Source organism: Pavona decussata, unplaced genomic scaffold (genome assembly GCF_977016875.1).
Source record: "Pavona decussata unplaced genomic scaffold, jaPavDecu1.1 SCAFFOLD_128, whole genome shotgun sequence".
Lineage (NCBI taxonomy): Eukaryota > Metazoa > Cnidaria > Anthozoa > Scleractinia > Agariciidae > Pavona > Pavona decussata.
Genome location: NW_028145542.1, coordinates 2,806,880 through 2,818,835, shown reverse-complemented (window position 1 = coordinate 2,818,835; position 11,956 = coordinate 2,806,880). Strand labels below are relative to the sequence as shown.

At 38.6% G+C, this 11,956-nt stretch overlaps 1 protein-coding gene across 2 annotated transcripts in view; it reads left to right on the top strand.

The window, feature by feature from the left end:
* Nucleotides 1-9,546, top strand: part of LOC146468972 (glutamate receptor 4-like) — a 30,909-nt gene extending 21,363 nt beyond the window's left edge. Inside the window, exons 12-17 of one of the 2 annotated variants that reach the window (XM_085124010.1) lie at nucleotides 131-325; nucleotides 1,092-1,452; nucleotides 2,166-2,528; nucleotides 3,437-3,607; nucleotides 4,049-4,196; nucleotides 9,281-9,546. In XM_085124010.1, the coding sequence (XP_084980136.1) occupies nucleotides 131-325; nucleotides 1,092-1,452; nucleotides 2,166-2,528; nucleotides 3,437-3,607; nucleotides 4,049-4,196; nucleotides 9,281-9,323 (1,281 nt within the window). In that variant the 3' untranslated portion in view covers nucleotides 9,324-9,546. Of the gene's footprint in view, nucleotides 1-130; nucleotides 326-1,091; nucleotides 1,453-2,165; nucleotides 2,529-3,436; nucleotides 3,608-4,048; nucleotides 4,197-4,589; nucleotides 5,641-9,280 lie in introns of those variants that run through there. The other variant, XM_085124009.1, reaches the window with a different exon arrangement.
* The last annotated feature ends 2,410 nt before the right edge of the window (nucleotides 9,547-11,956 follow it).

Here is an 11,956-nt window from a genome sequence, read left to right as displayed (position 1 = left end):
TTGATCTAGCGCATAGAAAAGGATGCACGAAACTTTCGAGCATTTAATACGTAAATGAATCTATTCGCATGTTGTTGTTATCACTGCGCCATCCATTGTAAGCTTTTCTTTTCACCTTATGCCCAAAAAGGAAGATCCGTTCGTGATAATGAAGAAGCAACATGATGGGACAGTTACATATGAAGGATATTGCATCGATCTGTTGAACGAACTTGCTAAGAAACTTCATTTTACGTATGACATCTACCCCTCCCCTGACGGGCTGTACGGCGCTGAAACGGAAAATGGAACATGGAATGGGATGATTGCAGAGCTAATAAATAAGGTTTGTGAATTGTTATATCAAACACGAGGAAGAGTGTTTCATCCGATTTCCAAACACCGTAAAGTGTGTATTTCTTAACCATCTTCGAGATGCTTGAAAATAGGACGAAACACTCTTCTCGTGTTTTCCAAACATCTTGAAAGTGATTTTCTTTGTTTTCTCTCCATGACTTATTGACGATTTGACAACTGATCTTAGGATTAAAGAATTTCAACTGGAGCTAGTTAAAAAACGTGTTCATTTCAGCTAAGAAATAATGCAGACAAATAGACCAGGCTACGCTACCAGCAGAGAGTGCCCACTGATCACATGCCCAGCTACTAAGCTTTTTTTGATGATCGGTGACAGTCAAATTTTTATGTTAATTAGCACTTGTTGATGATGCCAGTACGCTGGGTTGGCTTTGTTTCCTTAATGCTAAATTTTAATTAACTGGCTACAAAGTTGTGCCAGTTATTTTTAAGTGGATGACACGAAAAACTGTAGTTATGAAGTGTTTTGTCTAAAAAAAGCGAATACAAACTTAAGTGAAATTTAGGTCATTTGTCGTCGATCTCAACAGGATTTTCTGCTTGTGACGTGAAAAAGTTTCATCAAAATTTAAAATAATTTCTAATTTTGTTTTGAGGTGGGTCAAAGCCTGTTAACATTTTGTTGAAATTTTGCCAACATAACTGAGTGCCATTCAATGAAATTACTTTTGTACAGTACTATAGTAGAGACACATATTCTTAATTGGATAACAAGTCATTCCTTGTTTCTATAGCACGCAGATATTGCTGTAGCATTGACCATAACGGAAAGACGAGAGAAAGTAGTGGACTTCAGTTTACCGATTATGTATTACACTTACGAAATGCTACTCAAGAAAGCGCCGTCCAACAGCGGAAGAATTGATTATTTGCAGTTTTTGAATCCTTTTCATAACAACGTCTGGTTTGCTACACTTGCCAGTATGGTGGTCATCTCTGTTGCAGTGTTTGTCATAAACTACTTCAGTCCTTATGGGTACAAAGACGCGAATGGACGTGGAACGTCGGAGGAGTTCAGCTTTTTTAACAGTATGTGGTTTACACTGGCTTGTATGTTGCAGCAAGGACCTGACAACCAGCCCAGGAGTCTATCAGGTATAGTGTAGCGGCTTGTAAAGGTATTCAATCTTGATCGGATGGTTCATCAATTTTGAGATTTTCCAAAAGTACCAAAGCCCCAGCCTGGCCAGCGATTTCGCTTTTGTCGTTGTTGTTGTTGTAGCTGTTGTTGGTGTTATTATCATTATTGCGACTATTGCAGTTGTTGTTGTTTATGATAATTTTTTTTCTCGGAGAAGGGTGTGGGAGAGTGAAGGGTCAGAACTATTTTAATTCAGATTGATGCTGGAAGAATAGGCTTAAGGACATTTTGTTTTTTACGCGTACAAGTTGCCTTTCGCAATAAAAATGATTGTGTCCTACTACCAGTCGTGTCGACTAAGGTGGTTAATGGTTGTTGGCACTTTCTTGGATGTAAATGAAAATCGAACCTCTTTACCCACAGAGAACCAGTGAGCTTCTGAAAGCTTGTCTCAAAGGTGTCAGTGCGCTCCAGGTCGATCTGAAATTTTGCAACGTTGGTCTTCCGTGGAGAGGAGAAACCCGGAGAACCTACAACAGACTCAACCCAAATTTGGAGGTAACTCCGGGAATCAAACCCGGGACACATTAGTGAGAGGCTAGTACTCTCACCACTGTTGCACCTCTGCCTCCCCCCCCCCCCCCCCAGGGGGAAAATAGCTGGGTTTCTGCTTCTCATGTAACTTGGATAGCATACAGAAATTAAAATATTGTTTTATTTACTTTAGCTCGTATTCTGACCGGATGTTATTGGTTCTGCATACTTATCTGGGTCTCAACATACACAGCGAACCTGGCAGCCTTCTTCACGGTGAAAAACGCCGCCTCTCCAATTAATAACCTTGAAGACATCCTTAAATCATCCTACAAAGTAGTATTAATAGAATCAGGGAGCGCCTACGAGTTCTTCAAGACAAGCCAATATGAAACACACCAGAGGATTTGGAACAGAGTTAAAGCTGAACAAACTTGGGTCAAAACCACCAAAGAAGCAATTCAGGGGTTACGAGAAACAGAAGAGTCTGTGTTTATTTATGATGGTCCGACTCTCAGATATGCTGCTAACCGTCAGCCCTGCGACCTTATGACGGGTAAAACGTTTTGGTTTTGATTACTTTTTGGCCGTCATTTGGAAATCGCGACATCATTCCCACGTCCAATGACGTAATCACTTCCTCTCATTGATCTCAAATGTCTTTGGTCGTACTTGAAAGTTCACACTTACAAAGCAAATTGGTTCGACCTCAGTCACTTGGCTTAGTGTGTAGATGATGATCCACGTCGAAATTAGTAACGTAAATGAACATATACAGACGCTATAAGTTGGATTATGTCAAGGGTAATCTGCTGCATGATTGTTAGACACAATTAGTCTAACACTAACAAGTTATTATTTTTGAGCATGAACAAAATGCTTCAAGACGCTGGCTAGGAGGAAGGTTTCAAGTTAACTCTTGAATAGAAAACAACAGATAATAAGCTTCATTTAAAAACACAACTGCAGTAGTTAAAGTAACCAGACTTGTCTAACTCGTTCACGCTGCACGGCAATTCCAACCTTGGCATGTATATAGTTCTATAACGAGACACCAGAGAAGAATTTAGTGAGAGACACATTGCAACACGTTGCTCATGTTATTGGGAATGGACTTCTTCCGGCCAATTGGCACAAATAAAGGACAAGATTAAGCACTGGCCATAAAAAAGACGAGTAATCCTCAGAGAATATTTGTAACTGTGTGAAGGTGGTTACATCCTGTAGTGCACATAGGGCCTCTTCATATGAGCCAAGTAACCAGACTGGCTCGATTTGTGTGATGAATTCTGTTTTCTGCCTGTTTTCAGCCTGGTTAACCGAGATGAAAACGGCGGAACCAATCAAACTCTTTACAAAGGAAATCACGAGGCTAGATCTCGTAAACCGGGCCAGCTTGGTGAACCACTGGCTTATATAAAGAGGCCCTTAACCTAACTGATTAAAGGATCAAATTTTTTTCAGTTCCAGGATTGAGCGTGGCCAAAGGGATGGGATTCGCTTTCCAAGCAAACGATCCCACCGTAAAGGAGTTTTCATTGGCAATTTTGAACCTGCACGAGAACGGTTTTCTTGACGGAAGGAAACGAGCTTGGTGGGAGAGCACCAATATGTGTCCTAAAGAACAGGAAACAAGTGAGTAAATCCCTTTTTATGTACAGCCACAAATCCTTATGGAGGCTATATTTTGGTTTTGAGAACATTGGCAGACAGAAACATTTGCTCACGTTTCTGTGGAGATCTCGGGGAACAGATAAACATGGTACATTATTTCAGGTTAATGGTACATTTTGCGTGAAAATTTGTTATATTTCGCGTTAATATGTACATGGTTTTGGGTCCTTTGTTACAATCTGGCTGTCTTTTGAAAACGCTCGTGATTTTATGATTCACAGAGAAACACTCGCCCAGCTAGCTATATATTGGCATTAGCGTCATTAGACTTATGGCTGAATTTTTCAATAACGAATAAAGGTACAATCCCTCTTACTTTACAAAACTTCTTTTCATTATTCGGCATGTTTGAGCTGTGGAGAATGGTTTTGCTGACAAGACCATTTGCTTCTTTCCTCCTAGCATTGTCACAAAAGAGAATCGATCTGAAGAGCATGCTGGGTGTTTATGTGGTCATGAGTACTGGTTTGCTTGTAGCGTTTTTGACGCTGATTGGAGAAATCTTCTGGAATCGACGAGAGAAATTGAAAACACTCAACAAAACTGAAAGGTTTGGTTTAAGGCCGGAATCTTCATCGTGTTATCTTTTGTTTGTTTTCTTATTTGTTTGCTTTTGTGTTGGACAAGTCAGTGTGGTATCTCTCCTACCCAGGTTGTCTAACCTGTTCCCATTTGTTTAAAGAGCGGATAACTTTAACCAGTGGATAAGGCGCTGTATAGCACATAAAATGTACAGTAACTTTTGTACCTTAGCAGCTGGGTGACTAATTTTCCACTGGACAAAATTACTCCCTCTGTGAACAACTTTGTTGCATTTGTTGTGAGAGAAATTTAAAAAAAAAAGGACGATTGTTGTGTCAACCAGTACTGATGGTAAAACCCATGATTTTAGTGTACAGAGCATTGAAGCAGTTCTGCTACTTTTTTTCTTTCATGTCTGTAGCCCAAACATCCGTTCTATGCAAGTCCACCCACAAGCTGAGTAACTTATTGGTCACAACCACAGTTGCCTGGAAAAAGCCACAAGCATGAATGATTACATTCTACAATAACAACGATGACTTCTGAATTAAATCTACTGACATGCTAACCACAGAGGATGCGTATTTGTCAACTAGCTACTCAAATAACAAAACATCCGGAGATTGGGATCAGTAGCAGTTTTGAATTATGGTCTTAAGCTTAACGATATAGGTTCCTGTATTAAAATTCGTTTAGTGCTACCTTTTGACTTTGGCTGCTTCAAACTAAAGTTAAAATAAGCGATGGAACAGAGATTTTCTTTAACTTTTAATGCAGCGTAAGCGTTAAAGAGGCCGTGTCATGGTGATTATGCCGTTCTTTGGCTAAATTTGATTGAATCAGTTTTAAATTATGAACAACTGGATAATCGGATAATGCAATTCCAGAATTTTAATTGGCTTAGCGGACAAGGAATATCAGCCATTATACCATGCCAAGAAGTAGCGGTCATTTAAAAATTTTCTGTGGTTGTTCTTCTTAAAATGAAATTAACAACATCTAGCAAAATTTAAATTATTCCACTCGCGCCTGTTGGACATCAGATGATTATAGCCAACGAGGCAGTTTTTGACGAGTTAGTTGTCTATTAACTGACATCTAACACGACCTTGTGGAATAATTTTTTAATATCCACCACTTGAGTTAGAAAAGTGTAAATTGTTAAACACACTGCGTGACATGACGTTAGCTAGGTGACGAAATTTGTGCAAATATGATGAGCCTGACCAATTAAAACTTTTAACGCATTTCATGATTTCTCGTTCTGCTTTTTGCTGTGGTAGAAGCGGCTTCAAGGTGACCGGATAGTTCAATCAAATGTAAAATATGTATGCGACTGGTGTAGTAGAAATAAACCTATGACATGTGTCATCAATGTTTTGTCTTCTTTCAATTCGCAAAGAAAAATAGAGTAACATCATGCGTTCAACTTCGTTCATGCATTCACTTTAACTGTAGTTGAAACACTTTTGCAGGCGTACGCAGTCGAATGTGACTTCACCCGTTGAGCTGATCATGAAGGACGGTGCCTACTTATACTGAAGTATTTTTGTGCGGTTTATTACTGTGCGGGAAAAGTAGATCTTAGCAAGGGCTATTGAAATCCAAAAAGAAAAGTGGGGTTAACCACGCATTTTTTTAGAGATGAAGCAATAATTATTCTAAAAAGCAGTAAAATACAAAGCAATGTATGGCGTTTTTTATTTTTTTCAAAATTGAAGCTTTGTTATCTCTAAAAAAATGTATAGTACCCCTTATTTTCTTTTTGGATACCGAAAGCAGTTGCTAAGTTCTGCTTTCTCCGCATAGTTTTAAACCGCGCAAAAATATCCCTGTGTTAGTGGGCACCACCGAGTATCTCGAGATGCGCAGAAGGTATACGCAGTAACAAAAGTAGGCACCGTCCTTAAGACGTGCTAAGGATAACTCATGCATTCGAGTGCAGCCCATATCAATCTGTCTCTTCACATTAAAGAGCAAAATGATCGATAAGTCTGTCTTTGTCTGTGAGGGTGTGGTAACTAGCACTCCTGCTCATGTCAAACCACTGACAATGGACACTGAAGATTGCGTGGCTATTGACAATTGTCTCACAAACTGGTTGATGACAAGCCCTGCCTGAGTTGCTGAGATCACGTGACAATATAATGCACCAAAACCCGCAACAGAAGTATCAAGACTTGACACGTAGAGATTAAACTCATGACTACCTCGTGATCGAAACAGACGTACATAGATAAACGTTTAGGAGATCGAAAACAAACTACGGTCACTCAGTTGAATCGTACTTGTCTAGAAAAAAAGCCATAACAACTTGTTGACATCGTGTAAACGATATCAAAGAGTAAACCCACTCATTCAGTTGATAATAAAGTTATAAATTACATTACGAAAAAGTATTTGGTACAACTGACAAGTCTTTTAGAAGAAACAAAATGCTCAGCGGGGCGGGTGTTATTTCCTCGGAGCTATCAAGAAATCAACATCGTTAATATCAACTGCCATTTAAGGCCGTAAGGACAGAACATGGATCCAGGGTTCATGGACCCCATTTCTCACCAAAAAAAAAAAAGAAAGAAAGAACAGAGGATACAATACGGCTTATAAACTCCAATATTCAGTCTGGGGCTGCTAATAGGAGCACTCGGATTTCCTTTTTCCGTGTATGCCTGTGGCGTTCACTGAATAATACATCATTCTCATATTTTTTGGCTATTCAAAGTAACACTAAAGCTAGGGGGCACTGCCCCTTTAAGTTACCTGAGGTGAGGTTAAATAAAGAATTTTGGAAACTGGCCGGTTCAAAATAATGCTTTCCACCTTTGCAACTGATCCATACAAGAATAGTCAACTTCAGTTCATCCCATCTTAAAATTTGCAAGTCATCCATACCTTATATTCTAATATAACAATAGAGTTGATGTACGCGGGCGTAAATATGTTTTTGGCCCGACTCAGGCTCAGGCTAAAATGAGTTCTGAGAAGGGCCAAAAACATATTTACGCCCAAGAACATCAACTCTATTACTATTATAATAATTTCAGAGGGCATTCACAAAAGGAATCAAAGACAGTACAGTAAGCGATCGCGATATCTTCTGTGAACGCTGCCGGAATCGCGTCGGCGTTTATTTTATTGTACAAAAGCTTTCGTTGTCACAAAAAGTTAAAACTTTGGTAGAACACCGCAAATTTTGTCATAAGAATCTTTGCTTCTAAGTTTTCAAAAGGAAAATAACAGAATTTTGTAAACTGCGAAGAAATAGTCTCTTACGACTGTTAAAATTAATTGTCCACGAGTTTCTGTATTAAAGTCCTCTTCATCTAGCTCAGACGACTGAGAATTTGCTTCTTCGTTAGGTTTTCCATCGATTTTGTAGCTCAAAACAATCTCTTTGCAGATGGCAGCGCTTCCAGTCAAACAAACAAGAAAACGGCGCGAACAGTTGAACGGCTTCCAATTCTGATTGGCTGGCTACGTTTTTTTCTTCTTTCTTATTGGCTCAGAGCAGCGGGCTAAAATATATTTTAGCCCGCTGAATTCTTCATTTTAGCCCGCAAAATACGCCGCAATGTCCGATGAAATTATTATAATTATAATTTAAAATCAAATTTAAGTAATTTATTGGCTCACCCGGCAATTAGATCTGCCAAGAAAAGACCACTGGGGACAGAGCTTTTTCGGTAGCTGCCCTATTTTTATGGAACTCTCTTCCGGAAAGCCTAAGGGCTGTAAGTAGTGTAAATATTTTTAAAAAACAAGTGAAAACTTATCTTTTTAAACATGCATACTGTTAATTGCGTAAGCATTTTTAGACAATGTATCATATAGATTTTTTTATCGCTTTTTAATTTATTGTTAAATATGATTTTGTTCCATTTTGTAGTTTTAACTATCATATTCCCTGCAGTTTCTTTTAGATATATTTTTAATAGCTGTAAAGCGCATTAAATCATATAGAATGATAATGATAATGAATTTTGCGCTATATAAGTATTAAACTTATTTTATTTATTATTTATTTTGTCAGTTTCTTAGACTGCGTGAGATTTGCAGTGATGACGCTGATTTTGACCTCGAGGCAGCAAGAATGGAGACCTTGTTTTCATCCCGCAGGTATCCAGATGACGTCACTAGAAGGGGAAGAGAACGAGCATCAACTAAATCAAGGGTTGAAATTTTGAAGAGTGTCGTCGCAAACAACACCGCTATTGATAGAGTTCCAATTGTAACCACTTTCCATCCAAAAAACCTGGTTGCCGTTAAAATCATTTCAAGGAACTTCCGAATCCTTCATGAAGACAGCACCACCGCCGATATCTTCAATAAACCACCACTGAGGGCTTTCAGGCGCGCAAAGAATCTGAAGGATTCGCTAGTCAGAAGCAGCCTACCTCAAAACCCTTCCAACCAACCACCAGGAACGTTCCTTTGTAAGAGGATCATTTGCCGTACATGTCCTCACGTCAATCTGTCTCCCACAATAACAACACCCAAAAGGCAGATTAATGTCACAGGACATTATTCCTGCATCACGGACAACGTGGTTTACTGTTTAACATGCACCAAATGTCCATCGATAGTTTATATCGGGGTGACTGGTCGTAGGTTTGCGGACAGGTTCAGGGAGCACCGTAGAGATGTCATCAACGGGAGAAATGACCTTTCTGTGCCCGCCCATTTCAACCAAGAGAATCATACACTCGAAGATCTGAAGGTTGCGGTTTTCAAGGCAGGCCTAGCCAACCAAGAATACCGGAAGAAGCAGGAGATCCGGTTGACTTTCAAATATGGAACTGTTAGTCCTAGTGGCCTTAACCAGGACTTTAGTTTTGCGTGAATTGCTCGTTTTGGACTTGCTCGCGCGATGGCATGCAGTTTTAAATATCTTACAGCGTCAATTTTATAATATTTTGAATCCACCTAACTATGTCCCTCTTCGAAACGTGTCCGCATTTAATTAATACAGCATTTCCACTTCAAAGAGATTCAAGTTTTGCTCTCCTTAGAGAAAATAATTGAGTAGACACATGTACGCTTTTCATACCTATTTTGATACTTGTCAAGCGTGCATAAAGTTTTACTGTTTAACTGTTGTATTGTTATTTGTAGGCCTAACAGCAATTCTGAACAAGCCCAACCGGAGATTTCCTGAATGACTGGTTTAAACTACCACTGAGATGACGTCTCAGTTTGCATTGAGATTACAGCTTTTGTCGAAGAAGAATATTTCACATTAACCCAACGGACCAAGCTTAGTAACACTGATAAGGAATGGAATAAGAGAAAAATAGAAACAGAAACAATCCGCGAGGCCACTGGAGACAACGGTTCATAATTTTACATCGTCGAAATCAAATTCATGGTTGTTCAATCAACGATCACATACACCTTCCAGACATAAAATCTATATAAAAAATATAAAATCTATAAAATCTTGGCTAATCCCTGGAGGTTCTCGCCTTCTTAAAAACACCTCATTTACATCTGGGACGTCGTTTTTAATTTTGCTGAAGAAGGTTATACTATTTTAACCGAAACACCAGTCAGTGACAACACATATAAGCATGCCTTACTACAACACTTACTACGGTATTTTTTTTATAGGATATTACTTCAGTTAAAGAAAATTGGTATCAATGTAGGTCCTGTCTAAGCAATAAATCCAAAGAATAAATAGAAGAACGATCCTAGCAGATACAAAGAAAGAAAGAAAGATCCAAAGAATGTAACTTAATATAAAAACCTATATACAACATATTTAAACAAAATAGCAACCAAAAATTTAGCTTCTTAATGTTGCCCAAAAATTACGGCTTGCTTTAGAAAAGAAAAACGCTCTTTTTATTGATTCCAATCTAAGTGTATCTACATACAAAAATGAGCGATTTCTTGTCCCAGAATTAACCTACTTAGCATTGTTAACATTACCGCTCCTTTACAAAAGAAAAGTAACCTCGCTCTGTTAATGTTAATAAAATGTATTTATCTACCTCCAAAAATAATTGGTTTCTTGGCGCGCAACTGTGAATGTCCTTGTGGCGTTTACCGGAAACGTTCTGTTCGTTCAAATACAAACTATTTGTCCCGTTTCCGCGGACTAATTTCATGAAAAGCACCTTTAGTTATAGCGGAGCAGTTCTCTGGAACAGCCTGCCCTGTGATCGGTGAGAGAAGCTTAATCTCTAAGTCAATTTAAAAGATTAGTTAATCTTCATTTTAATGTTAGAGTATACACGGCATTCATGAAAAACAGGCTTTAGATAGATTGGTTGTAGTTAGTTTTTGCAGTTTGTTTAGGATAGTTAGGTTATTTCTAATTTTTATACTCCCGATGTTTTTTACCGTGTTTTAAAAATAAATAAAGAACTAAAATGCAGTGACCCTACCAAAGAGAGATTCCCGCCTCAGGTAATTGAAAATGAGATCAGTGGATGGTCACTGATATATACTTCTTTCTCATTTATATTCCTTGGTAGTTATCACTGGCAGTCGATTTTTTAAGAATTGGTTCATACTTAGCGTGCGTATATCGAGTTATGGATGCACGCGGGAAGTTTGGAGAGCACGAGAGAAGGGTAAGAGTTGCTCGAGGCGTAGCTGAGAGCAACTCTAGCTTCTTGAGTGCTCTCCAAACTTCCCAAGTGCATCCATAACTCGATATAAGCACAGCTAAAAGCATGAACCAATTCTTTTATAACATAGTGAAAAAAAAGTAAATGATTCTTGGAAAACAGGTTGTGTTTCCGATTAATTACAAAATTCTCTGTGCAAAAAAAAAAGCGGAAATGGTTTCTCATATCGGTTTAATCTTAACGTTTTATTAACCTTAAAGCTCTTATAAATATACATATTTTATGCGCGCGCATCCTTCGCCCATCTGACTTGCACACGTCATCGAATGGACGCACAGCCGTGCGTATGTTGAGAAATGTACCATGATGACGCCAATAGGAATTAGATTAGGATGCACGCGCGCTATGTTATAATTCAATATAGCCCTTTTGAATTTTGTCCATATTAAAGACTTGAATTGAACAAGAATAAACGCTTTTATGGTAAGTTTTTTTCATTTATCTTTATTTTCTTGTTTGTGTTTGTTTAATATCTGTTTGTTTGGTTTTCTCCTTTTCAAGTCAGCAAGTAGGAAGGTTTTACCATGGGCACTCTGATTTGAACACTTTCAGCAGATAGCTTAACCCAGTTTCTGTAGCATAAAGCAACTAAGAGTATTGCTACTCCCTCTTGGATGGGACACTATTTCATCACAGGATTACCCTAGTAGTAAGTCGCCGGTACCCATTTTTACACCTGGGTGAAGAGACACAATGTGGAGTAAAGTTTCTTGTCTAAGGAAACAGCATAGCAACTAAGAGGCAAAGCCAGCCTCGAACCACCGACTCTCCGATCGACCAATCGAAATTCCAACGCGGTTACCACTACTTTACGCCTTCATAAGGAGAACAAAGGGTAGACAACGGACTTGTTAAGCCCAAATGATCACAAGCCGGAAGCCGGAAGTGACCGCGGCTGAAAATCAGACCTGTCTCTCTATGATTAGCACAGAACTCTAATATTTTCATATAAATTAGGTAAAATGCAAACTACTATTAAATATTAAACACTATCAATACATCCACCAGCACTTTTTTTCATGAGCCTCTATAAATAATTGCTTTTTTGCTAAAAGCGACTATTCAATAACAAGTTCCATGTTTTTTCCAACCTCTTGTAGAATTTTGAAACCTAAGTGTTTCATTAACTCAAGTTAAACTTGTCTTAGGAAAA